General features: G+C 34.4%; 1 protein-coding gene across 2 annotated transcripts in view; it reads right to left on the bottom strand.

Annotated features, from left to right (window-relative positions):
• LOC126808902 (galactose-3-O-sulfotransferase 4) overlaps nt 1-26,761 on the bottom strand; it is a 36,631-nt gene extending 9,870 nt beyond the window's left edge. Inside the window, exons 1-6 of one of the 2 annotated variants that reach the window (XM_050533963.2) lie at nt 26,680-26,761; nt 18,216-18,301; nt 15,562-15,858; nt 14,436-14,658; nt 4,038-4,171; nt 2,983-3,138 (exon numbers count right to left, since the gene is read on the bottom strand). Coding sequence is in view for 1 of the 2 variants with exons in the window: in XM_050533962.1 (XP_050389919.1) it covers nt 2,983-3,138; nt 4,038-4,171; nt 14,436-14,658; nt 15,562-15,858; nt 18,216-18,297 (892 nt within the window). In the remaining variant the exon portion in view is untranslated. The remainder of the gene's footprint in view (nt 1-2,982; nt 3,139-4,037; nt 4,172-14,435; nt 14,659-15,561; nt 15,859-18,215; nt 18,302-26,679) is intronic. The other variant, XM_050533962.1, reaches the window with a different exon arrangement.
• Nucleotides 26,762-27,764: the final 1,003 nt, after the last annotated feature.

Raw genomic sequence — 27,764 nt, 5'->3', positions numbered from 1 at the left:
GATTCTCTATATCTCAACGTTTTTAGCTTCTGGGAATAGGCAAGACATAATTTTATGGAATATCATTACTGTTTATTACTGAGCGACGTTTGCACTAGGATTATCTAGTCGTTATCAAGCAATGATAAAATCTGAAATATGACAAGAAAATATAGGGCTATACATTTTAACAATAATACCTGGTTAATGCTAACCAACCAGAGTAAGTTATGTAATTATTGAAAGTGATCAAGGTTGATAAAGGTAATGCTAATAACAACATCCAATATGATATATACCGTTTGTTCTCACTTTCCCAGCAGTTTAACCTTACTAATTAAGCGGATTGGGGATTAGTTATAGATTAGTGAGTTATACTCTGTTGTAATTATTGCATGAACAGTTCAATTTAACCTATGACATGTGTGAACTATAAATCACTGTCTTATTTTTCGTTCATATGTCAGGTTATTTTTATACTTAATTACGATGAACACTGTTTATGATAAAAGTTTATTAAATAGTTGAAAGTTCAAATTGTATGTCATTCCAAAATGACTAATGCACAGGTAAACGTTAGATTCGTTCCAAACTTGAGAGGTACTCGAAGCCAAGTTTATGATAATTATAAAATGGACATTCCTGGGGTTCGCGAATTTGCAGACTATATTATAGAACAGTGGGTCGAAGGTGTAGATATAGGTTTATGGAACCATTTCTATACTGAAGGTACAAGAACAACCAACAATGTTGAAGGTTGGCATTCAAAGTTAAAGAAAGTATCGTCAAACCATCCGAATATTTTTAGATTCATAGAACTACTAAAGTCAGAACAGGATTACGCAGAGATACAAATTTTACAATATGGAAATGGAGGCGTTTCACGTCCAAAGAAAATAAAATAAATAGAATTAAACAGAAGAATACATGATGACAAACAAAGATTATTAACTGGTTTGACGACTTTATATGAATACGGAAATTCGATATCACATTTAGTCGGATTTTAAATATACATGTACAATACTAAATTTGTTAATAAAATAACTTGTATGTAAATGAGTTAATATTGATATGAAAAATATATATTTACATGCTAAATTTGTTAATAAAAGAACTTTTATGTAAAGTGGTTAATATTGATATGAAAAAGAAATTTATGTAAAGTGGTTAATATGGATATGAAAAAGACATTTAGGTAAAGTGGTTAATATGGATATGAAAAAGACTATAGTTTTAACACCATTGTTATCCTAATTAGTAGTGGACAATGATTTTACCTGGAAAACAATAGCTGCTGGGAAAGTAAGAACACCCCATATATACCACGTTACCCAATCTGGTTAAAACACAGATCCTATTTCGTTTCGTTTTTATAGTTCAAAATTTCGTTTTACTTGTCTTTACTACACTTGGATCTGGAAGAGTTGTTATTTAACTCGTGTTCTGAATGGTGTCAGGGATAAGCCAATGAAACGGTCTGTTACGGCGAGCTTTAGGCGTGGTTTTCACGTAACTGTGGGTAATCCACTAGTAACATCAATGCTGATTGGTTAATCAAACGTCTGACGTCATAAGGTCATAAGTCGGTCTTTTGGCCCCTGACGTGACCTATCGCTATAACTTGTCAGATCTTCATGTAGTTTAGGCCATCGAAAGTATAAAAAAACGAAACGAAATATAGATTTGTATTTTAATCAGATTGTCACGTTATCTGAAAATAAAACAACTACATTAAAGGATAACTTGCTGTGGACTATTGCCAATGATTTGATCAGGTTTAATAATCACATCACCCTGAAAGAAGATGAAATTTAATTAATATTATCAATGAAAAATGTTGATACAGGCATGTAGATGTAACGTGATTTCACATATATGCAGAAAGCATTAGAACAATGACTCCACAAACCATCAATGGTCCACTGAAGGCCAAATAATGAAATCAGTGAGTAGTATTTACACTGGATACTATTGGGATTCCTTCAGATTCAAATCATATCAACCACCTATTAAAGGGAAATGGGGCTTTCTATTAGCAAGGCAGAATTTGGACTATTGGGTTTATTAACTTTCAATAACAAAAACATTTTACAGAACTAATGCGCTGAAAGGCAAAAAAAAAGGAAAAAAAGAGAAGAAAACAATTATTAAATACTATTTTTAAAAGAGACTATTGTAATCATGTACAAAATTTAGATTATTAATCTTGACTAGTGATGAGACTATTATTAAATATTAATTATTGATATTAATAGAATGTATTATGCTAAGCCTAATAATGTAGTAAAGTTGTCTTTGAATTTGAATGGCATCATGTAGTCGGCGTGTCGTCTTGTTGCTGATAATTCTGCATAGCGTTTTAACATTTCACAATTGAACTCTGTGGCGGGGGTTGGGTTTTTCAGTGTTCAGCTACAGTCGAGTTGTTGGTTGCTGCTTTCGATTTGTGGTGTATCTAGCCTTTTATTTAATGGGCGTTTTGTCTCCCCGGTGTAACAAATCCCACAGGAACATTCTATGTGATAAAATATCCCTTTGGTTGCAGTCACTGTGTTTGATTTTGTTTACCAGTTAATCTTAATATGTATTTGGAGCTGTTAATTTTTGTAATCTCAAATGGAGAGTATTTCCAAAACATTGTCGTATTCTATTCATATATGTTAAGGTTAAATAAAAAAAATGCCTGTGCTTACGTTTACTTTTCAACGTACAATAGGATTGATCGGTTGAAAAATCATTTTCCTCTTTTTCGTGGAGTTTGTGGGAAAAGATTGCGTAGAACTAAAGGAACTAATAAATTAATATTTTAATAAACTACGTCTATAGCCTTTGTGATGTCATTTCAATTTCGGACTGTTATAATACCAATATTTTCAATGTCTGCAGAAAAGCAACCAAAAGTCGATTTGGAAACGAGAAAAATGTCTGGGTGACCGTATGTTTTCCCCTTTTTTGCCCTGATAAAAATACATATCGAATAAGTGTTAAATTATACACTACCTTTATCGAGAGAATAGGCTGAGCAGGGACATTTGGTTTTATACCAGTATTTGATGCGGGCCCCAAATAAACAGTTCATAAGGATACCAACTATCAGTATCAGGGGAAACAGCAGAAACAGATAAAGGAAATATAATCTGCGATCCGGTATTGTAACTACAAACAAAGAAGTAATGCAAATATTATTATTCCACGTTAAAGGGCAGTGATCATTGTGAGCTATATAATAGCATTTATTCCACGGTAAAGGAATCTCATTATCATCAGATAAATGATTTAGTCCACAATAAAGGGCTCTCATTATCATCAGATAAATGATTTAGTCCACGGGAAAGGACTCTCATGATCACCAGATAAATGATTTAGTCCACGGCAAAGGACTCTCATGATCACCAGATAAATGATTTAGTTCGCCGTAAATGACTCTCATTATCATCAGATAAATAATTTAGTCCACGATAAAAGAATCTCATTATCATCAGGTAAATGATTTAGTCCACGATAAAGGAATCTCATTGTCATCAGATAATGATTTAGTCCACGGTGAAGGACTCTCATTATCATCAGATAAATAATTTAGTCCACGATAAAAGAATCTCATTATCATCAGGTGAATGATTTAGTCCACGATAAAGGAATCTCACTATCATCAGATAAATGATTTAGTTCACCGTAAAGGATCTCATTATCATCAGATAAATGATTTAGTCCAAGGTAAATAGCTCTCATTATCATCAGATAAATGATTTAGTCCATGGTGAAGGACTCTCATTATCATCAGATTTATGATTTAGTTCTCGGTAAATAAAGGGTACTAATTACCATCAGATAAATGATTTAGTTCACGGTAAAGGGCTCTCATCATCAGATTTATGATTTAGTCCACTGTAAAAGGTCGTTTTCGTATTCGTTTGTTGCAGACTCTGTGTTCATTCGCCCAGTCGGAACAGAACAGTTGGAGGTTAAACCGCATTTCATTTTATTTAATTGTTGCAGACAAGTAGGACGTTTAATCCCACCTCATTTTTGTTTCAAACAAAAATACTCTTTTTTACCTGGAGGAGATATATGAATGGAAAAATTCTTGCTCCTGGCAGGGGTCTCTAACAAACAATTAAATGTTCTATGATAATCTTTTTCTGCCACTCCGTTTATGACCAGTATAGAACTAACTGTTCCACCATCACTACTAAAATACAGAAATACGGTTCACTAATTAATTATGAAGATAATTGATATTGAACATCCGCTCAACAGCACTATAAAAAACAGGCTTAGGTTTATTCATCTTTATAACGTTTCCGGTTATGAGACCCTTTATCAAATAGTAAGACCTTGGTTCGCGAGCCTGTGGGCCCCATCTTCGAGCCCTGCATCAATCTGATTAAAACACAGATCCTATTTCGTTTCGTTTTTATAGTTCAAAATTTCGTTTTGTCTTTACTACACTTGGATCTGGAAGAGTTGACGTGTTCTGAATGGTGTGAGAAATTAGCCAATGAAACGGACTGTTACGGCGAGCTTTAAGCGCGTTTTGCACAGAACTGTGGGTAATTCACTAGTAACATCAATGCTGATTGTTTATTCAAGATAATTATTAGCGGTATTTGCTGTCAACAAATAGAGCCATACAAATAATGTTCGGACCATCATGTGACCAATTGCAGATCTACAAATTAGATTATTTATTTGGGACATGATATTCTTCATAGTTATGGCTTACTACACTGGAGTTCTATTGTGTATAAAAAATGCTTCCCAAGCGAAACAAAACATAACAATGTCACGTGACAATATTACATATGGCGGATACAAGATTTCTTTGATTACATAATACATGCTGTTTGGTTTGATTATTAAATAATACGGCAATCTGTATTTATGGGAAAAGGAGAATGAATTTCCCCAAATCCAAAACTAGATGACTGGACGGATTTGTGATTTGAATCTCGAACTCGGTGTTTTATACATTTTATTATAAAATTGTAATGTTTTACATGAATGAATACAATTACAGTTTAAAACAGTACAATAACATTGTGATTTGACGCTCTACAATTGCTTGTTGAAAAAGCGTTACTGATATGTTTTTTCCAATGCAGCAAAACGTAAAATCATGCATTATAGCTATTTTTATTTATTTATCCTTGGTGCTTCAAATTCAATTTAGGGTACATCAACATATTTAAAAATATGTTTTAAAGCTTTAGGTCATTTTATTATATCTTTCTACCATAAATAATAGCCCGAATTTAAGTATACCAAAAGTTAAAGAAATATAACCAGTTTTTGAGCCATTCATATATGACTGCCAAAATTGTAATCAGCATGTTTTTTTAGGCTAAAGTCTAACCAGAAAACTTAGTGTCCATACATAATAAATATTTCATTCCATTAATCAATTCCATTCCGCCATTGGTTTGTCTTAAACTCGTCATTTGTGTTCATGGGCATCAGGGTCGAGATGGCAACGTTATATTATTATTTTATTTATTATTTAATACATTTATATAGCGCATCTGTCACCAAAGTGTTCAGATGCACTTAACAATAACAAAGTAAAATACAATTTATAATAAAAAGAAGTTCCTAAAAATTCAATTTATAATAAAAAAGAAGTTCCTAAATAAAAAAGTAAGAAGAGAGAGACAATGTAAAAATGACATAAATTTTTTAAAAACTACCCATAAAACAGTCAAATGTGTAAAATCAGTAAAAAGCCTGTTTGAATAAATGAGTTTTCAAGTGCGATTTGAATGTAATGATGGAAGGTGATTTCCGAATAAGATAAGGTAATTTATTCCAAATTAACGGTGCATAAAATGAAAAGGCCCTCTCGCCATAGGATGCTAGTCTGGCTCGAGGTTGTACTAACTGTAAATCGTCATTAGAGGATCTTGTGTTTCTCACCGAAGTGCGGATTTGTATCAATTCAGATAAGTATGGGGGTGCAAAACCACTGAGACATTTGTATGTAATTAACAATATTTTAAAATCAATTCTGAATGATACAGGAAGCCAATGAAGGGTGTAAAGAATTGGAGTTATGTGCTCATGATAACCTACACCAGTAACCAGACGTGCTGCGGAATTTTGCAGTTTTTGTAGTTTTGAAATTAGCTTATCCGGTAGACCAGTTAACAAGGAGTTCAAACAATCAAGACGTGAAATCACAAGAGATTGAATTAAAGTTCTAGTAGCATCAACAGATAAATATTTACGTATTCTGCTGATATTGCGCAGATTATAATAGCCATTCTTACAAATATTATTAACATGATTTTCCATTGTAAAATGTGAGTCAAAGATGGCTCCTATGTTTCTTGCAGTTAGTGATGGGGATATAACAGTTTTACACACACGAATTGAAGGATCAGAGTCAACTTTACTAAGCACATTTTTAGAACCAATTTGTAGATATTCAGTTTTGTCATCGTTTAATTTAAGAAAGTTTGAAGTCATCCAATTTTTAATGTCATCTATATGTTTTATTCGTCTAATTTACTATAAAACACCATTCGGTTTGCCTCACGGGTTAACGGCATATTAATAGCTTTATTCACTGAGATGGTTCCTTTACTTAGAGTTTATTTTTCGAATTGCTTTTGGTATTTATTTAAATGGAAATATTTAGCACCTTCTTGTTAAACCGTTGAAAGATTTAAAGTTTGGTTTAAGTGAGTGTGGGTCAAAGATGCCGCTGGCAGAGTGTGTATAGGGTGTTAAAGTTTAAAAGTTATTCCCTACAAGGTGGTTCTACGGTTCTTACCATACAATTCAGCTGTGAAATAACACAGTTTCTTTCATTATGTGTACAACAATAAAATTAGTTCAATTGCAAGTTGTCTAAACCACGGTGTTGTGATGTATGCATCTAAATGTTTCGACGACCCACCAATCAGTAGTTGCATGATGATTAAATTTATCGGACATGGAATGTGAAAATGCTTTGGAACTTTCAACTGTAACACGTTGCACTAATTGCTCAATATAAGCCAAAAGGATCCGCCTTGTTCATTTATAGTCCGGTCCTGTCTTCAGTATTAAAATATAAAATTGAACACAAAGTATATTTAGTAATCCGTATTGTAGTAATGGCAATCACGGCTTGTGTTTTTTTGTTTTGTTTTTTGTTGTTTGTTTTTTTTTGCAAAATATAAAATAATTACGATGTCGTTTAACACTCACAATAACATATTTGGTTACCGGCCATTCAGCCATTCAGGTCGTACATGTGTCAAGTATACAATCATATATACAAACGCCTAACTATAGAAGCCTACCATTCTTAATATCTACTTTTCGCCCTCCAAAACACGAAAGTCGAAAAGTAGCAGTTACGACAACATGTGAGGCGACGGCGACAGCAACGCTGTACAAGCCAAAATCGACTCGAAAATAGGAAATTAAGAAATAATACACTGCGATAATAGCGCCCCTTGTTTTTTTTTCCTAATTTCTTATTTTCGACTTGCATTTTGGCTTGTATACCGTCTTGTCGACTTAGTCATATTTTTGTATTTATTGATGTCAGTAAGATGTTACTATGGAGAACGTAAATTTCAGAATATACATTCCAGACTTAGTAATTGTAAAAGTGCTCCAAACTTCCATAGATTTTTAATGCATATTTCACATAACCCGACATGCAGTTGTGGTCATACTCAAGAAGACAGCGACAATATTTTCTGCACTGCCCAAATTATTCGTCTCAGCGTATCTCAACATTAAATACCCTCCCATTTAAATCCATAAATACAAAAGCGTTCCTATATGGCGATACCAACGAAAGTAACCCGTTCAACAAAGTGAGTTTTAGCACATGTCGTACCAGACAATATATAATAAAAAAGAACAGGAATGCAATGCCTGTTGAAAACTCGATCTTACCTGCTCTCGCTTCGGCTCGTTTTTTTTTCAACAATACGTAATGTCAGGCAACCAAACTTCTGTCAATTCACTCAGATATATTTTTTCTTCAATCTAGTCGTTTTGATTTGCATAAATACTCCCACAAAACGATATCATCGCCACTTGTTTCCAATATTTACATCGTTTTCGTCCATTTTCATTTTGTCACGACCGCCATGCGCTAACGTCACACAAATAGACGCATTCGACAGACCTCGTTTTTTTTTGGTGCTGGGGTTGAGGGATTCTACCGATATTCGCCGAATATGTATAGACGTTTCACTGACGCATGAGACGACCCTACTCCTTATTATGTGTTAACCATTCGGCCATTTTAGTAGCTTTTCATGTAAGCAATTTTAAAATGGGAGCTAAAGAATAAAATTTGCCTAATTTTTTTTAGTACCGTAGCTTTTCATGTAAGCAATTTTAAAATGGGAGCTATAGGATAAAATTTGCCTAATTTTTGTGATTTAAACAATGTTTTTTTTTTTTAAAAATCAACTTCAAAGGGCTTTGGCAGAGTAACACAAGCTGTGACAGGTCTTGTTATTGAAAAAATATTTATAAATACAATATTATGTGATATCAATATAATTTTTAGTTCATCTGATTTAACATTTCGTATTTTAGAAACAATTAAAACTAATGTAAAAATTTCAATTCTGCATAGGCTAAGTAGGCCTACTATTTAAGAAAAAAACCAAAACAATTATAATAAATAAATTGTCCATTCAATTTTGAAGGGCCTCAACAGAACCATTTGTAGTTTGTTGGATTTACCAAACAGCATTTTAAAAGGAAAAAAAACTTTATATATAGGCCTATATAAAAAAAAATCCTATGAAGTTGATTTTAAAAAAACCCAAAAAACATTGTTTAAATCACAAAAAAAAATTAGGCAAATTTTATCCTATAGCTCCCATTTTAAAATTGCTTACATGAAAAGCTACGGTACTAAAAAAAATAGGCAAATTTTATTCTTTAGCTCCCATTTTAAAATTGCTTACATGAAAAGCTACTAAAATGGCCGAATGGTTAACACATAATAAGGAGTAGGGTCGTCTCATGCGTCAGTGAAACGTCTATACATATTCGGCGAATATCTGTAGAATCCCTGAAACCCAGCAACAAAAAAAAAGAGGTCTGTCGAATGCGTCTATTTGTGTGACGTCAGCGCATGGCGGTCGTGACAAAATGAAAATGGACGAAAACGATGTAAATATTGGAAACAAGTGGCGATGATATCGTTTTCTGGGAGTATTTATGCAAATCAAAACTAGATTGAAGAAAAAACATATCTGAGTGAATTGACAGAAGTTTGGTTGCCTGACATTACGAATTGTTGAAAAAAAAACGAGCCGAAGCGAGAGCAGGTAAGATCGAGTTTTCAACAGGCATTGCATTCCTGTTCTTTTTTATTATATATTGTCTGGTACGACTTGGTGTATGCATATATATACGGATAGAAGGTCAGATTCCTGTGGTTTTAGTAAAGTTCACAAGTATTTAAAACTAAACAAGCGCTTTGAATAGATAAGGTAATTGTCAGGCGACGATGATTGGTGTTAAATAGTGACGATGACGATGATGATGACCATGAAGATGATTTATTTATATATTTATTTATATACTAGAAGAATGCCCGGCTTCGCTCGGGGGTCATAACTCCGAAACCGGAAGTGGTAGACTAACGCCACCTGGCCTATGTTACTCCCCGGTCCGAGCTACCCCTATACCCCAAATTCCAGACTCGGAAATGACAACGTGAATGATGGATCAGTCGAACGACAGAGTGAATGACAGGAGTTTTCCAGTCGAATAACAAAGATAATGGCAACTCTGGTCATAGCATATCTGTTTATAATATATTTCATATAAATGTTTATACACGTATTTGAAAAATACATTTAGGTCTACGTGTAATGTTGAATGTATAAATTCGGAAATGTTTTGATCTCTTGAACTGTATTATTTAAAATACACAATTAACGTAATAAATTGTAAATAATGAATCAAGCCAAGACATGTATTAAATGTTTTAAATGTTTTATTGAATTGGAATAGAAACTGAAAACAGATTAAGAGTGTATCCACGAGAAGACCATTCAAAAATCGCAAAAAGTGCTAAGATGGGGGGGGTCGGAAGTTTTTGATCAAACTTATGGTATGACACCCCCTAGGGGCAAGAGGTAACATGCTGAAGTGGTTACAGTCTGATGTCGCTCTAAAGGACTGTACAGGAATTATTCATTTTATGGGTAAAATTGCGGTTTTCACATGTGTATTTATCACCTTTTTAAAGCACAGACTGCATTCTATGGTGGAATAGCAACCTTCTAATTTTGACCCTGTCTGATAAAGCGGGTGGTCAACTTCTACCCCAGCACTAATTTGAAAAAAAAAATCAGTACATACTAATTTTGTGTGGACTTGTTTTAGGGTACCATATTCACATTGTCCTTATAGTGCAGAAAAAGATACAATGTAACTTTTTCTTTCATGGTCGCAAGTAGAATTTCTTTGGGTGGTTTTGAAGTGCTAAGCACATAGTGTCCATAGGTGTAAAAAAAATGACCGGAATGCAACATACTTAAAATATACAGCTTATTGAAAAGTGCTAAAAAAAAGCTTTTGTGATACATTTTTTTGCGAATTTAATTAGAGAAATAAAATTTTTAACTTTTATACGTTTTCATCATATCCATAGCCATTATTTGTATCATGTTGTACTCTATATAAGTGTGTATTTGTATTTATTGTATATTTGGTATTGTCGTATTGTCCCTTTAACATATTTGTTGTATTGTCTCTTTAAGATTTCATTTTCAAACAAGTTACCGAAAATGGCTACAAAATGTTTAATTTCAGAGCATGTTTCCACTATTCATTTTGGGACACATCCACTGATTTCTACAATACAGAAATGTGGAAGCTTAAATATTAACGGCAACGAAGCCTAATTGCGTCGAAGTGGGTGACATTGAACAGTGTAGTATGGTAGCTACAGCTCTCGGGCACCGACAGCTGCACCGTCAGGGCCGGATTTAGAATAAGAGAGGCCCTAGGCAAACCCCCTGAACAGGGCCCACGACATGGACCTTGGGGCCCAGGGACAAGCAACTCGGTGAGAGGGTGGGTCGGGGGAAGTCATGCGGTTGGTGGTTCGAATCTCACTTTTAGGTGAATTTTTCATTTTCGTTGGATTATTTTATTTAAAATAATGTCTATTTGAGAGTAATGGATATGTTTGTGAAGATTGAGCACGTCGAAACTCCAATGGAAGGTCGTGGACAACTGCAGAAGTCAATTCCCGTTGACGCCATGAACGATTACAGGCCTTTGAAAGTATTTTTTTTCAAGATATTTTTATAAAACAGATACTAATGTATTTTAGGGCTGGTAGTAAACACCATATGAATGAAAAGGAAAATAAATTGTTAGGTTTTTTTTTTATCTACTACGGTTAATTATCTCCAAAATAGGAAAATTACACGTTAATTTCATGGGTTCTTGTTTCCTTTACCTAGTTTTTGTCAAGTCGATTCCAGTCATTTTTATTTTTTGTACCAAATGTTGGGAGGTTGCTTGTTCACGTGAGCATAAATTTTTTAAACCCACCCCATGAAAGAAGTAGCTATAGGGCGTCAAACTTTGGGTGACGAAAAATGGGGAATTTAGACAGGCTTTGATATCCAGTCCGTATACAGATCTCGTTCGACAGAATCGTCTGAAGTTAATATTGTGGTAACAGCACTGAGTCATCGATAAACTGTGTGAGTTTGGTCTTTCTGCTACGTATAGTAAAGGTGAAAGGACTTGCCAAAGTTGATATTTGAGAAAAGACAGATTTTGGCAATTTCACCATATGAAAAATGTTTTTTCAATTTTCTCATACAGGAATTGAAAAATTTATCTAATATTGCACATTTATGTGTTTTTGGACTATCCCAACTTATAAACCAAATTTGGTCAAAATCTGTGATTGAAGCCTTAGCACCTTCTGCATGGTTTTCTCGCGGACATGCTCTTAACACCCCGTGTGAGATATTTCGTTCATATATTGTGAAAGGGTTGGTAATAAAATTACAATTATCATTGTGTCATTTTAATAACATTGAATCGTCCTATTCTGTTACGTAGTCGTCTCAACATATTGTTGTCATGGGTTACTTCTGCTAAACAACTCAATAGAAACGAGTAAAGTATTATAAAAGAAATTATGTCTAAAGAGTTCTTCATGATATGTATTGACTGTAAGACACAAAGCGTACAGGATCTAAGTGTGATGTTAAAGGTCAACACACAAATATTGAAATGTCTGTGATTTTAAAACCATGTTGGACGCCATGCAATATGTAGTCCCTATCTGGGGCATTTGGAGACAGTAACGATTCCCAGGCTAATAAATTCAACTGTGGTGTCATTTTACCGTCTCCAGCATCAATCCCCGATGCTAAATCCCTGGTTTCGTTTGAGTTTGCCCATTCCCCTCGAGTAACCGAATAATGACGGGACGAACCGTGGTTTACACTAAAACAAATAGTACAATTGTTAGCAAGATGACATATGGTTTCATTCCGTATATAACAGGCTGGGGAGTCGTATCGACGACAAATTTCTCTTCCGCCAGGAAGGAACGGACCCCTCTTCTTATCTCCTGGATTCTTTGACCAACTGGATTGTTGAGTTCCAAGTCTCAGGTTTATTATTTAACAATATTACATACAATGTAGATATTAGATATATTGGCAATACCTGCTAGATATTACATACACGGTAGATATTAGATATATTAGATAGATATTATTGGAAATTTTTTGTTTTGGTTTATGTTTTCAATTTGATTAAGAATATATTGAATTTAGAAATTGATATTTCATCGTGCACTAAGTTAGATATTAATAATTGGTATATCGTGGAGTTAATGGATATAGAAGTTAGATATTAATATATGGTATATCGAGGAGTTATTGGATATAGATGTAAACTCAAACACCGCTGAATGTATACGTGCAGCAGCCTCGAGTTCTTGTGGCAAATCTCAGAGGTTATGGATCTTTCCACATCAGTTTATATACGCATGCCCTGTTCAAATGATTGGGGGTGGGGGGGGGGGGTATATTTTATCATAGATGAGCCAGGTCAAAAAGTCAATCAGCCAGAAGCATTAATTATATTCCATAGAACTATGGCCGTCTGTATGGCCTCCTGTGTATTTCATAGAACTATGGCCTCCCGTGTATTCCATAGAACTATGGCCTTCTGTATGACCTCATGTGTATTCTATAGAATTATGGCCTCTTGTATATTCCAAAACTGGTTATATTTCTTTAACTTTTGGTATACTTAAATTCGGGCTATTATTTATGGTAGAAAGATATAATAAAATGACCTAAAGCTTTAAAACATATTTGTAAATATGTTGATGCACCCTAAGAACCAAACTGAATTTGAAGCACCAAGAATAAATAAATAAAAATAGCTATAATGCATGATTTTATTGTAACTAGCAGTATCAAAATACAGATGTGCCCAGAAGCTAATATTAATAGGGCCTATACCCTATAAAAGTTTACAATAGTGTACCGTAATCAAATTGTTTACTTACTGTCCCCGTGACATGGATTCAAATCACAAATCCACCCAAGCTAGAACACTGCAAATCCGAAGATCTTTGTTTATAAAAAAAAATACTTTCCATTCAATAAATATTCCAGTCATCTATTTTTGGATTTGAGGAAATTCATTCTCTTTTTCCCATAAATACAGATGGCTGCATTATTTTATAATTAAACCAAAATGCATGTAATCAAAAAACGCTTTTATCTGCCATATGTAATATTCCAGTCATCTATTTTTGGATTTGAGGAAATCCATTCTCTTTTTCCCATAAATACAGATTGTCGTATTATTTAATAATTAAACCAAAAAACATGTAATCAAAGAACGCTTTTATCCGCCATATGTAATATTGTCACGTGACATTGTTATGTTTTGTTTCGCTTGGGAAGCATTTATTATACAGGATAGAACTCCAGTATAGTAAGCCATAACTATGAACAATATAATGTCCCAAATAAATAATCTATTTTGTAGATCTGCAATTAGTCACGTGATGGTCCGAACATTATTTGTATGGCTCTATTTGTTGATATCAAATGCCCCATTTAGTAAACGAGGCAATTTTACCCAGCCTCGCTCTGAACAAAATACCTCGTTCCAAAAACAGGGCAATTTAAAAAACCACGTTTTGGAATCCAGACAAACAAGGCATTTTTTTACCTCGTTACAACGTGGCAAAATCGAGGCAAAAATTTTAACACACTTTTGCCTTGTTTGGACAGAAATGCCGAACGAGGCATTCTGAGGTTTATAGTGTTAGCACACTGTATGGCGTATGCCCGTCTTCATTAGCCCAATCGAAGCAGAACCTCAATCCTACTATAGTTTTGACTGTTACCAGACGTGAAACGTCCTCGATGATGTCAAAGTATCAAATCAGGTTGACATATATCTATTTGAAACAAAATAAAACAAACCTTGGGTCTTTATAAAGTTTATAACTGGCGCTTAAATTCCGAATAGTGTGAAACACATCACTGTCCTTGTATTGCCATTGTGCTATTCTTTCATTCTGGCTACCATCTGACGCACAGCCAAAGAAACCTTTGCACTTCCATTCTATGCGATCACCCAGAGAAGCTGTCACTGGCCCTACTGGTTCCTCGACTATATGGATCTTACCATCTGATGCTTCACATGCTAAGTAAAACAAACGCAACTGTCAGTTGCCAATTTACCCACTACTACCCTATACTACCAAATAAACCCCAATATTACCCTATACTACCCATTAAAATGCAGATGTGACATCATCGTTTGATGCTGGCGTACCATTATTTCAAATAATATATGGGCAACTTGCCAATAAATCAGTATTATACTAGATGAAAAGTGGGACTCGTGGCGAGAACGGTGTCTGTATTTAAAGTTGTGTAAGACACTGCGTAATTTATTAAAACTACACTCGGACCAACGTCCTCGTGCAGTATCAATATATTACTTAATCTCTCGCTCGCGAACAATAAACCACACATACCACTCAATACTACCACATATATTACCTCATTATTGTTGGAAACTAACATGATACTTTAAGTATGTAAGGGGAGATAACTGGATTTACGGAAAATTGACATTTACTGTATATTTAGTGAAAGTTTTCCGCTAATAAACCCTTTTTTGTTAGTCGAGATTGTTTTGTTTTACTTATCTCAATACTTTTACGGTCTTGCAAGATATGAGTTTATTTGTTAACATCTTTTAAGTAGTAAAACAGTACCGAAAATAAGGCCTGTGGCAAACCCTGCAATTACGATCCTGTCGAAGCATCTGGAACCCTTTTTAAAGATAAATTTATCATAAAATCAGCTCACCAATTCAGGTTATGCTCAAACTGAAAATTACAATTGCACCTTTCTTGCCTTCAGTGATGCAAAGTTTCTAGACTACTTCACTCGCTCACACAGGAACATGGTCATAATGCCAGTATATGTACAACTGTGTGGTTCCCTCTTCAAGTGGCACCCAGGGCAATTTCCCTACCTGCCATAACGTAGATATGCCACGGATTAAAAACTAGCTTTTATATTGAAAATAACTTACAAATAACTTTCAAATGGATCTCTTGTTGAATTGTGGAACTACCATTTTGACCTTCACAGATGTATCGTCCTTCATCGTAAGCTCTCACTAATGTTATCTCTAGTACTTGACCGTCTTCAATGATGCCTAGGTCCTCTCGATCCTGGTCCCAAGGGTAATCATCGTATCGGCTCTGAAGCTGGTTCCATTTCTTCCACCTGATGGTTGTATAACCTGTCATACAACAACGTAATGCAATATACTTACTTATTCGAATATACATAGCCCCAGCCGGTCTTCCTCGAAATGCCAAAGCATCTGAAAAAAAGAAATATACAAGAAAAAACTATTATTCATAACAAAACACGATACAAGGCCTTAATATGTTAATCTTTTCTTTTATAGACATTTAGGGGGTTGGATGACATTGAATCAACTGATACATAGATTCCCCAGCTGTACATGACAAGGAGTAGGGTCTCCTGTCCAACCTCGTGGGGTTTTCTCCGGGTCCTCCGGTTTCCTCCCACTGCTTAAGACCTCTACGCGCAAGCGAATTGTTGGAATAAAATTAAAGCTTATGTTAATCCCGAAATGACCAAGTGGACGTTACCCCCTCCCCCTCTCTCTCTCTCTGCCCAGGTATCTTTTACGGGCATACCAATGTGTACACGGGACCTCGATTTTTTGTCCCATCCGAACGATTAGACAGCTGTCCTTGCCAGGCCCTCCGTCATGCACCACTGACAAAGGGAAACCACGCCGGAAAATGATATATTTAGGCACTATTTTAAAGTTATCAAGCTCTATAAACGGTAGCTGTTTTCAATAAGTATGTAGCCGAATGGTTTAAAGCCTGCGCTTTAAATCAAAAGGTCTGACATTTGGTCCAGTGTTGTGGTTTCGATTCCCCATACGTGACAAGGTTTCCTCCCACTGCTAAAGACCCCTACGCGCATGCCAATTGTGTAAATAAAATTTAACCATATGCTAGTCCCGAAATGACCTAGTTTGTGTCTAGTGGACGTTAAACCCCATTTCTCTCTCTCTCTCTCTCTCGTACGTGACAAGTAGTAGGTTCGCCTGTCGAACCTTGTGGGTTGTCTCCAGGTCCCCTGCTTTCCTCTCACAGCTAAAGACTCCCACGCGCATGCGAATCATTGAAATAAAATTGAACCACATGTTCGTCCCGAAATGAAATGAAAATTGGTTTTAACGTCCTACTGTTCTGCTCCTAAACTTGGATAATGAAAACGGGCATACGCCACATAGTGTGCTATGAGCGAAATTTTGCCCGGGCAGCGGCGCTACGGCCTACTCTTATATAGAATTCCAACTGCCAAGGGATCTTTTACGTGCACGCCAATATGTACACGGGACTTCGGTTTTTCGTCCCATCCGAACGACTAGACAGATGTCCTTGTCAGGCCATCCGTCCTACATCACTGACAAGGGGAAACCATGCCGGAAAATCCCGATGAACTTTCTCGGCCAATGCAGGGATCGAACACCCGACCTCCAGGCTAGCTAGCCAGCGTCTTACCCACTTAGCCACGTGATCCCTCATGATGTACCGGTTGTGCCAATATCGATATTGATTTAATGATTCTAACACAGATATAATTTATTAGAACAACTGCAGCTTACTTATAGAATCGGAAAAGGAGCGGATTTAATTATCTTTACAACATCTGACACTTTGTATTATTTGATTCAACACGATTTATCTAATCTAATAAGGTTATAATTCAATGGGTAGAATATTTTATGATTATCAACCGACAATAAGTTCCGGTCGTCGCCTTTGCATTCCCATTATGAACACACACAGATAGCTCTAGGATTTCCTCTGTTTTTCATCTGGGGAATATAACTCGAACATATGCCATTTAATGTACATATTACATATTATAAATCTTATCAAAATTTTACCTTGATATCATCACCATTTTTACTACAAGTCATAAGATATAGTTTATTAAGGTATATATTATGGGATGATTTGTCTGTTAAAAGAGAAATAGAGAGGCATAGAAATGGGGTTTAACGTCCACTCGACACAAACTATGTCATTTTCGGACAAACATATGGTTCAATATTATTTTAATAATTCGTTTGCGCGTAGGGGTCTTTAGTTGTGGGAGGGAACCGAAGGACTCGGCGAAAACCCACGAGATTGGATAGGCGCCCCCCGCGCCTTGTCACGTACATGAGACCGAAACCACGCCACTTAACTCAATGACAGACCTTATGATCTAGAGCGCACGCCTATGACCGCTTGACCACCCAACACCGCAAAAGAGAGATAACAGAGCATTGCGAGTTATATCTATATAAACAGGGTCTATATGCTAATCAACGCCATGTTCTTACAAGGCCGGTTTTTGGTCAATAACGTCTTACGTATTGCAAAATTTTACCGAAGACGAAAGATATATAATATATGCGTATTCGAAACATAAAGTAAAATTTAAATGACTTCATAAAAAAAGAAAAGGTGATGGAAAATTTGAATGATTTCATAAAAAAGAAATAATGGAAAATTGAAATTAAAAAAACCCCACGGATAATCACAAGTTAAAGGCCATATTTCCCCAATAATTTTACAACATGCTTTTCATGCTTTGGGGTTTCCCCGATAAATTAAGGTTCTTCAAACGGTGGATTGTGCTTACCATTCTGGTTGTTTTTAGGGCAAAACTGCCTTGCAGAAACCACAGCAAAAACAGCTAAAACAATCACAGACAGGTAGTACATTACTCTGAAATGTAAGCAAAATACTATTAAATGAAATGGGGATTAATTTCCTTCTGTTCTGCGCCACCATACAGTGTGCTATGAGGGAAATTCATCTCTGTGTTAATATTATATTTAGAATGTGTTTAACCGGTTCTATCACATACATTATGTAATATTGATTGACATTCACGATGTGTGATTTGCATCTTTCGGACGATATTAAATTTGCCACGATTGGCTATTCAACATTAAATTATGGAGCCACAGTGGCTCAGTGAGTAAGACGTTGGGTCGCTAGCTTAAAGGTAACGTGTTCGATCCCTGTGTTAACTGAGAAAGTTTAGCGGAATTTGGCGGCGTGGTTCGTCCTTGTAAGTGGTGTAGGACGGAGGGTCTGGCAAGGGACAACGAATAGTCGTTGGCGTACTCATAAAAGAACCATTGACGGTTAGATTTTGAAATAAGAGTAGGTCGTAGCGCTACTGGCCTGGGAATATTTCCGTCATAGCTCTCTGTATAAACAAGGTGTGGCGTAATTTTAGTCCTTCTGCTCATAGATATGTAGACTAGAATATAAGCAAAAGTGAACAAGATGGCGGACTAAACAAGATGTGTGTTAGCTCGCTCCGTGCATAGTAACATGATATGTAAAAATATATAGATGAAACTAATTAAAAAGAAGTAATTGATAGTGCCTAATGACAACGAAGAAATATAGTGAAAATAAGCTTCATAGTTTTTTCAAATGAACTTATAAATACACAATTTCCAGAAAGAAAAGGTGAGCTGTGTTAAACAGAGTGATCAGTGAATAGATATCTCAACAAGATCATATCGGCTGTGAGGATTTAAACTAGTTTCAACATTTGAAGTAAGAAATTTATCAGCACATACTAAAGTAAAATGAACAACAAAGGAGCGAGTAATTGTATCAAAACTGGGGAAACACCACGAACAACAAGAAGCGGGACAAAGGAAAACATTGTTACAACAGAAGATACTACAAAGGACATTTCAGGTATCTATGAAATCTTAAAAACGATAAAAGATGAAATGATGAATACGATAAAAAAGAGTGATATAGACAAAATAAGTGAAAGTATTTTAGATAAAATCAGGAAGGAAATGAAGACTGAGGTAAAACATTTAATCATGGAGGCCACAGCAGAGCTGAACGAGAAATATGAAAACGCGACAATTAAGATTGAACAACTGACGGCCGAAAAAAGTGCGCTACAGAGAAAAGTTGAAAACTTAAATACAGACTTAAACAAAGAAAATAAACGTATAAACGAATCAATAAAAATGGCCAATTACAATGAACAATATTCACGTAAAATGAACATAAGAGTTTTTGGCTTACCTACACAAGGATCACAGGATTTAAAAGTAACATTCATAGATTATATCAAAAGAATAACCCAAATTGATATTGGGAGAGAAGAAATAATTGCCATACATAAACTTCCCACTAAATACCCTCATAGACCTACCCCTGTTTTAGTTAAAATGATAAACACTGATTCCAAATCCAAAATAATGAGATGTAAATAATATAAAATTAGCAGACGACATTACGAGAAGAAACTTAAGTCTGATAAATAGAGCTTACAACCATCAACGAGTTGCTCAAGTATGGTATTTTAACGCATGTGTTTACGCTAAATCAACAGGTCGAAAGAAGATACAAATTGACTTGTTTGATGATCTTGATGAAAAGTTGATCTCGGCCCCTTTTCAAGAAATTCACGACGACCAGGAAAATTAACTTATCTGAAACACTGAACGTAGAATAGCGACAAAGTGACTTTATCCTTTGTATTTTAGTTTATTGTTTTTTGTTTGTTTTTTTTTGGGGGGGGGGGGTAGTAATTTACTTTGTTTGCTTTTTGGTTTTGTCGCTTTTTTTTTTGTTTGTAGCCACTACCGATATTAAACAGAGGTTCACCTAAGAATGTAATGACAGATTTTAAATAGTTTTCATAAGAATTACAAGCTAGCTTTAGTAATGTTATAGAAATCAGCATAGCTATAACCGGAGCAGCAAAAGCACAGGTGTATCGTCACGCCTCATTTAAGATGAATGCCTTGCGCTTAATCAAACATACATACGTCACAGTATTAACTGTATTTAAAGTAGAAATTTATAAATTGAGCACTTGTCTACGATATCACCTTAGGTGGAAGTGGACGTAAAACCCCAGAAACGAACGAACGAAATTGAGCACAACAGTTGTATGGGTGGCAGTATTTCTTTTGGGTTTGCTTTTCAGCGGCGATTCTCTTGTCGGTATCAAGCGTTTGATAGTGACAGGAAAGTTGTTTTTGGAGTGTGGATTTGGCGGAGGTGTGGTAGTTGTTATACATGGAGCTGTTGTGTTTAATTTAATGAGTTCAATTACTAAATGCCTTTCAAACAGTATTGAAATATATACCTTGATAAAAAAAATATATAGTTTAAGGATGTTTCCACACACACGATTAATTATTCGGGATATTGTATATGTTGTAATATATTTTAAAATTGCTGTTGGTTTTTTTTTATGTAGTAAATATTTTAAAAGGGTAAACTGTACTTTCGAGACTATTGTATGTGCTATTATATATTTTAGACAGATTATTTTTAAATCAGTATATCATCATTTGTTTGCAGGGGATACAAATAATTATAAATATATAACAGTATTACCAAATAAAGCTCAATATGGCTGATCTAAAATTATTATCGCTAAATGTTAGAGGTATGCGGCAAAAATTTAAGCGCGTCAAACTATTTATCTGGTTAAAAGAACAGAATGTTGATATTTTTTTCTTACAAGAAACACACAGTACTAAAACTGAAGAAAATCTCTGGTTGCAAGACTGGGGAGGCCACATAGTCTACTCACACGGTAAAAGCAACTCGGCAGGCACAGCTATTTTATTTCGAGATACATGTGATGTAAATATTGTTAGTGAAATAACCGACGAAAAAGGTTATTATACATGTGTTATAATAGATATAAATAATACAAACTATATTCTTATAAATACGTACAGCCCGAATACTGATTCTGAACAATATAAATATTTTACTCGTTTACATGAATTAATGTTAAAACTAGAAAATGATTCAAAACTTGATGTTTTTATCGTAGGGGGAGATTTTAACAACATAAAGGACGTAAATGTAGATCGGTCAGGAGGCAATTATAAAGTCAAGAAAAACGGTAGATACACCATTAACAAAATAATACAAAGTTTCGGACTGATAGATATATTTAGAATAAAAAAACTCTGTTTAAAGAAATACACATGGAGGCAGTCAAAACCTCTTATTCAAAGTAGGATTGACTATTGGCTAATAACAGATACTATTCAAAATTATGTTGAAGAATGTTCAATGAAAGTTAACACAATAAGTGATCACTCAGCGATAATACTAAAATTAAAAATGTCTGAAAATGTACGAGGGAATGGTCAATGGATATTTAATAATAGCCTAACTTCCGACAAGAATTACTATGAATATATTAAACTGTCAATAAGGAGGTGGGAAAATGAATTTCATGATGAAAAAGATAAGTGCGGACTTTGGGATTATATAAAGTTTAAAATAAAATCTAATACTATCATTTATTGTAAGAAAAAACAAAGTATTAAACGGAAGCTAAAAGAAGAAATTCTAGGACAGATGGAAAACATTGAAAGCCAACTGTTCGATAACATTAAAAACTCAGAGTATCAAACGTTAGTCAATAAACTAGACATAATATATGAGGATGAAACACGTGGGGCTATTCTGAGATCGAAAATAAAGTGGTATGGCGAGGGAGAAAAAAATACTAAATTATTCCTGAACTTAGAAAAACAGCGACAGAAAAAAACAATTATAAACCGTATTAAAACGACTCAAGGTTACGAAATAACTTCTCCTGAACAAATATTGAAAGAAATTCATAATTATTATAAAAACCTATATGCATCGTGTGATGAATACCTTAATGTAGAAAAAAACGAATTTACCAGCATAAATCAAAATTTGCCAAAACTAGATGAGTATCAGAGTGATATGTTAGAATATAAAATAGATGAAGATGAGTGTTTTCAAGCAATTAGAGAATTTAAAAAAAACAAATCCCCTGGAAATGATGGCCTGATGGCAGAATTTTACTCTGCGTATTGGCCACTAATTAAAAATTATGTTTTAAACTCCATTAATTATAGTTTTGAAAACAGAACACTCTCTGCGTCCCAAAGGCAATCAACAATTAAATTAATTCCAGAACCTGGTAAAGATAGAAGCTTACTAAGTAACTGGCGGCCTCTGACCCTAATAAACTGTGACGTCAAAATAATAAGTAAGGTCTTATCCACTCGATTAAAACATTTTCTTGGTTCACTGATACATGAGAATCAAACAGCTTTCATCCCGGGCAGACACATTCAAGAAAATATTCGTACAATTGACGACTCTTTTCATTTGGCAAATTTAAAAAAGATAACCGGTTTCCTTCTAGCGTTAGATTTCAAGAAAGCTTTTGATAGCATAAGTCACAAATTTTTGTTAAACAGTCTTAAAACATACGGTATAAAACGGAATTTTATAAGATTTATACAAACTCTCTACAATAACATTAATGGCTGTGTAATAAACAATGGCTTCACAACTGCATATTTTCCAATAAAGAGGGGAGTACGACAAGGAGATCCTAGTAGTACGATTTTATTTAATCTGGTGATTGAAACTTTATGCAATTTTATAAGAAATAATAACAATATTTTAGGAATAAAATTTGGTCAAAAATCAATCAAATTACTTGCCTTTGCCGACGACGTGGCCTGCTTTTTGAGGGATTTTAAATCGGCAAGACACCTATACGAAGTACTGAAAAAATTTAGCAAAGTGTCCGGATTAGAGATAAATGTAACGAAAACAGAAGCCATAGATCTTAACAGCGGAAGCTTGGATTTTCAAACGGATGTGGAAAGCATTGGTTTCATATGTAAAAATAATGACATAAGAATATTGGGAATTGTCTTTTCAAAGGATACAAAAACAACCGATAGAGAAAATTTTGAACCCCAACTAGATGACATAGAAAGAATATTAAGAACTTGGTCGAAAAGAAACCTTACGTTAATGGGTAAAATCCAGGTTATTAAAACTTTTTGTCTATCAAAAATATTATACTATTTAGTAACTGGCACAAGATTTATACACAAAAGATCGACTTTTCAGTATCTTTAAAAAATCAACTAGTTTGTTACAATAAAAATATAGAAAATAGTATCTATAACCATAAGTATGAGAAAACATTTGGTAAAGGAAAAATAATCTACTTACATGAATTTATCGGAAATAAAGCAAACTTACATATAAAAGATGGGAATGACCAGTTTTATGTAAATAATACAGCGTTGGTAATTTAAAAAATGCTCAAAACCCAAGTGAATCTAAATGACACGCCTAATCGAACGTATAACAAAGCTATAGATGATATCAACAGAAATTTGGAAGCATGGTATAAAAAAGATCTAATAAATATGACTGCTAAAGACATTTATAACCAAATGGTATTAGCTAAATACGAAAAAGCAAAATCAATTACTAAATGGGAGGAAGAATTAAATATACACCAATTTGAAGAAAATGATATAAAAATGATGTTCAAATTAGCTCACCATGTAAATATTGACTCTAAATTACAGAACTTCCAATATAAGTACATCCATAGAATAATTTATACAAATAAATTACTTTGTAAATTAAGACTGACGGAATCAACCCTGTGTTCTTTCTGTCTTTCAGATATTGAAACTGTAAATCATTTGTTTATACACTGTAGTTACATGCAACGAATATGGAACAAAATGTATGAAATTCTTACAAAAGCAAATATAAACGTAAATATAACACAAAAGGAAATTCACCTTGGATGCCTAGATAAATCAGTTTTTGACAATATTAACAAATGGACTTTTGTAAATCAAATAATATTTTTAACTAAGTATTACATATATAAATCAAAAATAGAAGCAAATATTCCTACCCGCGAAAGATACAGAGCAATTTTACAAAGTAAAAAATCCTTAGAACTGGAAATTTTTAAAACTAATAAGAAGATACTTAATAAATGGACATTTTTACCACATACCCAAATAAAACAGAAATAAACAAAAATTATTGTTATTAAATTATATGAACAACACGGTAGCTAAACGTACTTAAGTCCTTTCAACTTTCGACTTTCATTTCGTGGAAAGGATCTGTACTTTAATCTACCGCTTAACAGCTTAAATTTTCCCTTAAAATGTACAAAAAAGGTCGCTAATAATGTCAAGACTCTTGAACATAAACGTAAGCCTATTAAAAAGTCAAAGTAGACTTCTTGATCAATAGAATCTTATCGTAATATCAATGAAATATTTTAGAATTAATAAATATGCCGATTAGTATCATTTTAGCCGGACTTTTCGCCGACAAAGCATGGAGACGCTTCGCTTTCTTGGAAAATGGTGGTGACCTACTTATTTTGACGACTTTGCTGAGGGTGTTTCTTGCACTTTAAATTGTCCGAAATCTAATTGGGTGTGGTTTGGGCAAAAAACGTCTGTGTTTACTATTCGTGGAATAATTATTGTCCTATAGTCAAATTTCTCTCCGTCAACAAAATGTCTACAGTACTACTCAGATGGGGAAAAAAACCGAGGTCCCGTGGACATACTTGAGTCCACATAAAAGAACCCTTGACTGCTGTAATTTGAAATGAGAGTAGGCTATAGTGCCACTATCCCGGTGAGATTTTCCTGATAGTTCACTGTATGACGTATGAACATCTTCAATAGCTCAATCGGTACAGAACAGTAGGACGTTAAACCCCATTTAATTTCATTTCATATCATGAAATATATTCACCTTTACCCTTCCGGTGTGAAGCTGGCGATAATGTGTATGCACTTGACACGGTTTCGAAAACAAAGTTCACTTAGTAGTAAATCGTCAATTATATGTAAAACTTACCGGCCTGACAGCATCGCGATTGCGGTGGGGTAGGGGGCGTTAAAAATTGTTTCCACTGCCCTCTAATCCCCTTTTCTTTAACTAACAACCACAACTTTCTGTCCAAAATGTCAGCTTGCACGCATAGTGAGAATTAAACTGATTTTCAACAATGAAAAAAAAAAAAACCCAAAGAAATAACCTATTCTCTATTTTCCTGCATATATACATAGTATATTTTGCTTGTTAAAACCACCCGTTTTCATTAGCCCAGTTTAGGAGCAGAACAGTAGGACGTTAAACCCCATTGTATTTCATTTCACTTTATAAAACCAAACTAATATAATATTAAAAGATAAACTTTCGATTCTACGGGAAATATTTCAAGCAGGATGTATACACTACCAAGTATCTTAAATTAGCAACGTTGTCATATCCTATGGTCACTTACAACACTTTGATTCTTTGTGACAAAGCAAGCATAAATGTGGTTAATTAAAGAGACGTTTAGCACTAAATCTGCGTATTGCTAGTCTTTCTTTGAGTCTTAAATGTTATATAAATTATTAATTAGATAAATTTTTTATTAACATGGCAGTTATACTATAATCATCCCTCAACTCCATCGGATGGCTCCGATTTTAAATAGATTAGAACGGTTCGGCCATTTAATGATTTAATTTTAAAAATGGAGAAGCGAGGCTAAGACTCGAATGACCAGTACGGTGGTTACGATAATAAACATTCAATGCATACATCTTGGCAAAACTGCAACCATTGATATTTTTGCTCAAAATAAAGTAATTTGAATGAAATTTTAATATATTCATTTTGCATTACCTAATTTTGAAATACTATAGCGAGAACGGCCAGCTCTTTAACAGATGATAAACTTTTAACAAATGTATAACAATAACACAGACAAGTTGTATGATAAGCTTTACCGAGCAGGTATCACCAGCGACCCGTTCGTCTATATAAATTCCCGAGGCACAACGGAGTATCAAGGTATCCCCAATTTTATATGACTAATAAAATAAACATTATGTATATAAAATGACGTCTTTGGTCTGCTAGTGTCGTATATGTTCATTTATAAAATGTATTTGTTACTTAGTCACCGATATCAACTTTACATTTATAGTAAGTAAGAGAACAATAACCGTTCCCGTATTTATAAAAGGATCTTATTTAGGCTAGTAATCGTCTGCATAACATACCCGTGTACTTAAACTTAAAGCTATAAATATAACCTATTAGTATTACACAGCCATGTCAAGCATATACGAGAGACTCTATGTGACTCTAAATACTTAATCCATCTCTCGATCACTAAAAGAATATTTCTTGAATTTCTATTGTTGCCATGTCAATAAAACACACAGTAACTAGTAGCAACCGTTAATATCAAACCTTACCTGACTAATGACTCTCCGCCTTGACAAACGTAACCTGTTCTTCTTGTGATTTCGGCGCTCAATCTACAATTATTTCCTTGTCATCTCCGTTAACTAGACACTTGTAGCTTTTACTATCCAGCCAGCACACACCCCTTTAAAATTCAATCGTACGATTTTTGAAATTTTAAAGCTTTCATAAGCTGATTGTTTCTTTTTGAATAATACTGAACGGAACGTAAATCTATGCAATGTTAATTAGTATTAAACATATACATTAATTATGCAAGAGCTAAATCTGCCTATTCTAAATTATTAATTACATATTAATTATCTTATCCAGACCATAATCAACTCTCTATGTCATTGACAGCCTGCGATTTTTACTGAATTTGAATCCGATTTGCTGCTCAACGCTCATTGGTGATTTAATTAAAAAGTGGATAATTGAGACTATATTATTGTTCATCGTATCATCGAGGCTAGCCTAAAATTCAAAACCTAATATTTCGGTTCGAGTGGATCACTTTGACTGAAATTTTCAGCAAATTACCGTTACATTATCAAGTTTTTAACTGTTATAGTGAGAACTGCTAGCTCTTTATCTAATCTCCCATAATGCTCATTTAAGTATGCATGGACACAAGCCATCATGAAATGTTTTAGTAAGCCACGTGATCAGAGATTTAAAGGTAAACAACTATAAGTGTTTAAGATTGTCTGCCTTTTATCAGACAAAAATAATCTTAGCAGTTTATCGGAAAATACACATTAGGTATATAACTTGTTTATAAATATTAATGTTTGGGATTTTCCTTTCTCAGAATCTTGACTGTCGTACCCGATCATTGTTTTAAAAAATACCCTAACTCAGCTTTTATTGCTGTTATTGATGGCGGAGAGCCACGGTGGGTAAGTGAGTAAGACGTTGGCTCGCTAGCTTGGAGGTCGCGGGTTCGTTCCCTGTTTTGACCGAGACAGTTCATCGGGATTTTCCGGCGTGGTTTCCCCTTGTCAGTGGTGGAGAACGGAGTGTCTGACATGGACGATATATAGTCGTTCGTTCGGGTGGGACGAAAAACCGAGGTCCCGTGTACACATTGGCG

Source organism: Patella vulgata, chromosome 1 (genome assembly GCF_932274485.2).
Source record: "Patella vulgata chromosome 1, xgPatVulg1.2, whole genome shotgun sequence".
Classification (NCBI taxonomy): Eukaryota; Metazoa; Mollusca; class Gastropoda; family Patellidae; genus Patella; species Patella vulgata.
The sequence above is the reverse complement of the archived record's forward strand: the minus strand, read 5'-3'. Positions and strand labels throughout refer to the sequence as shown.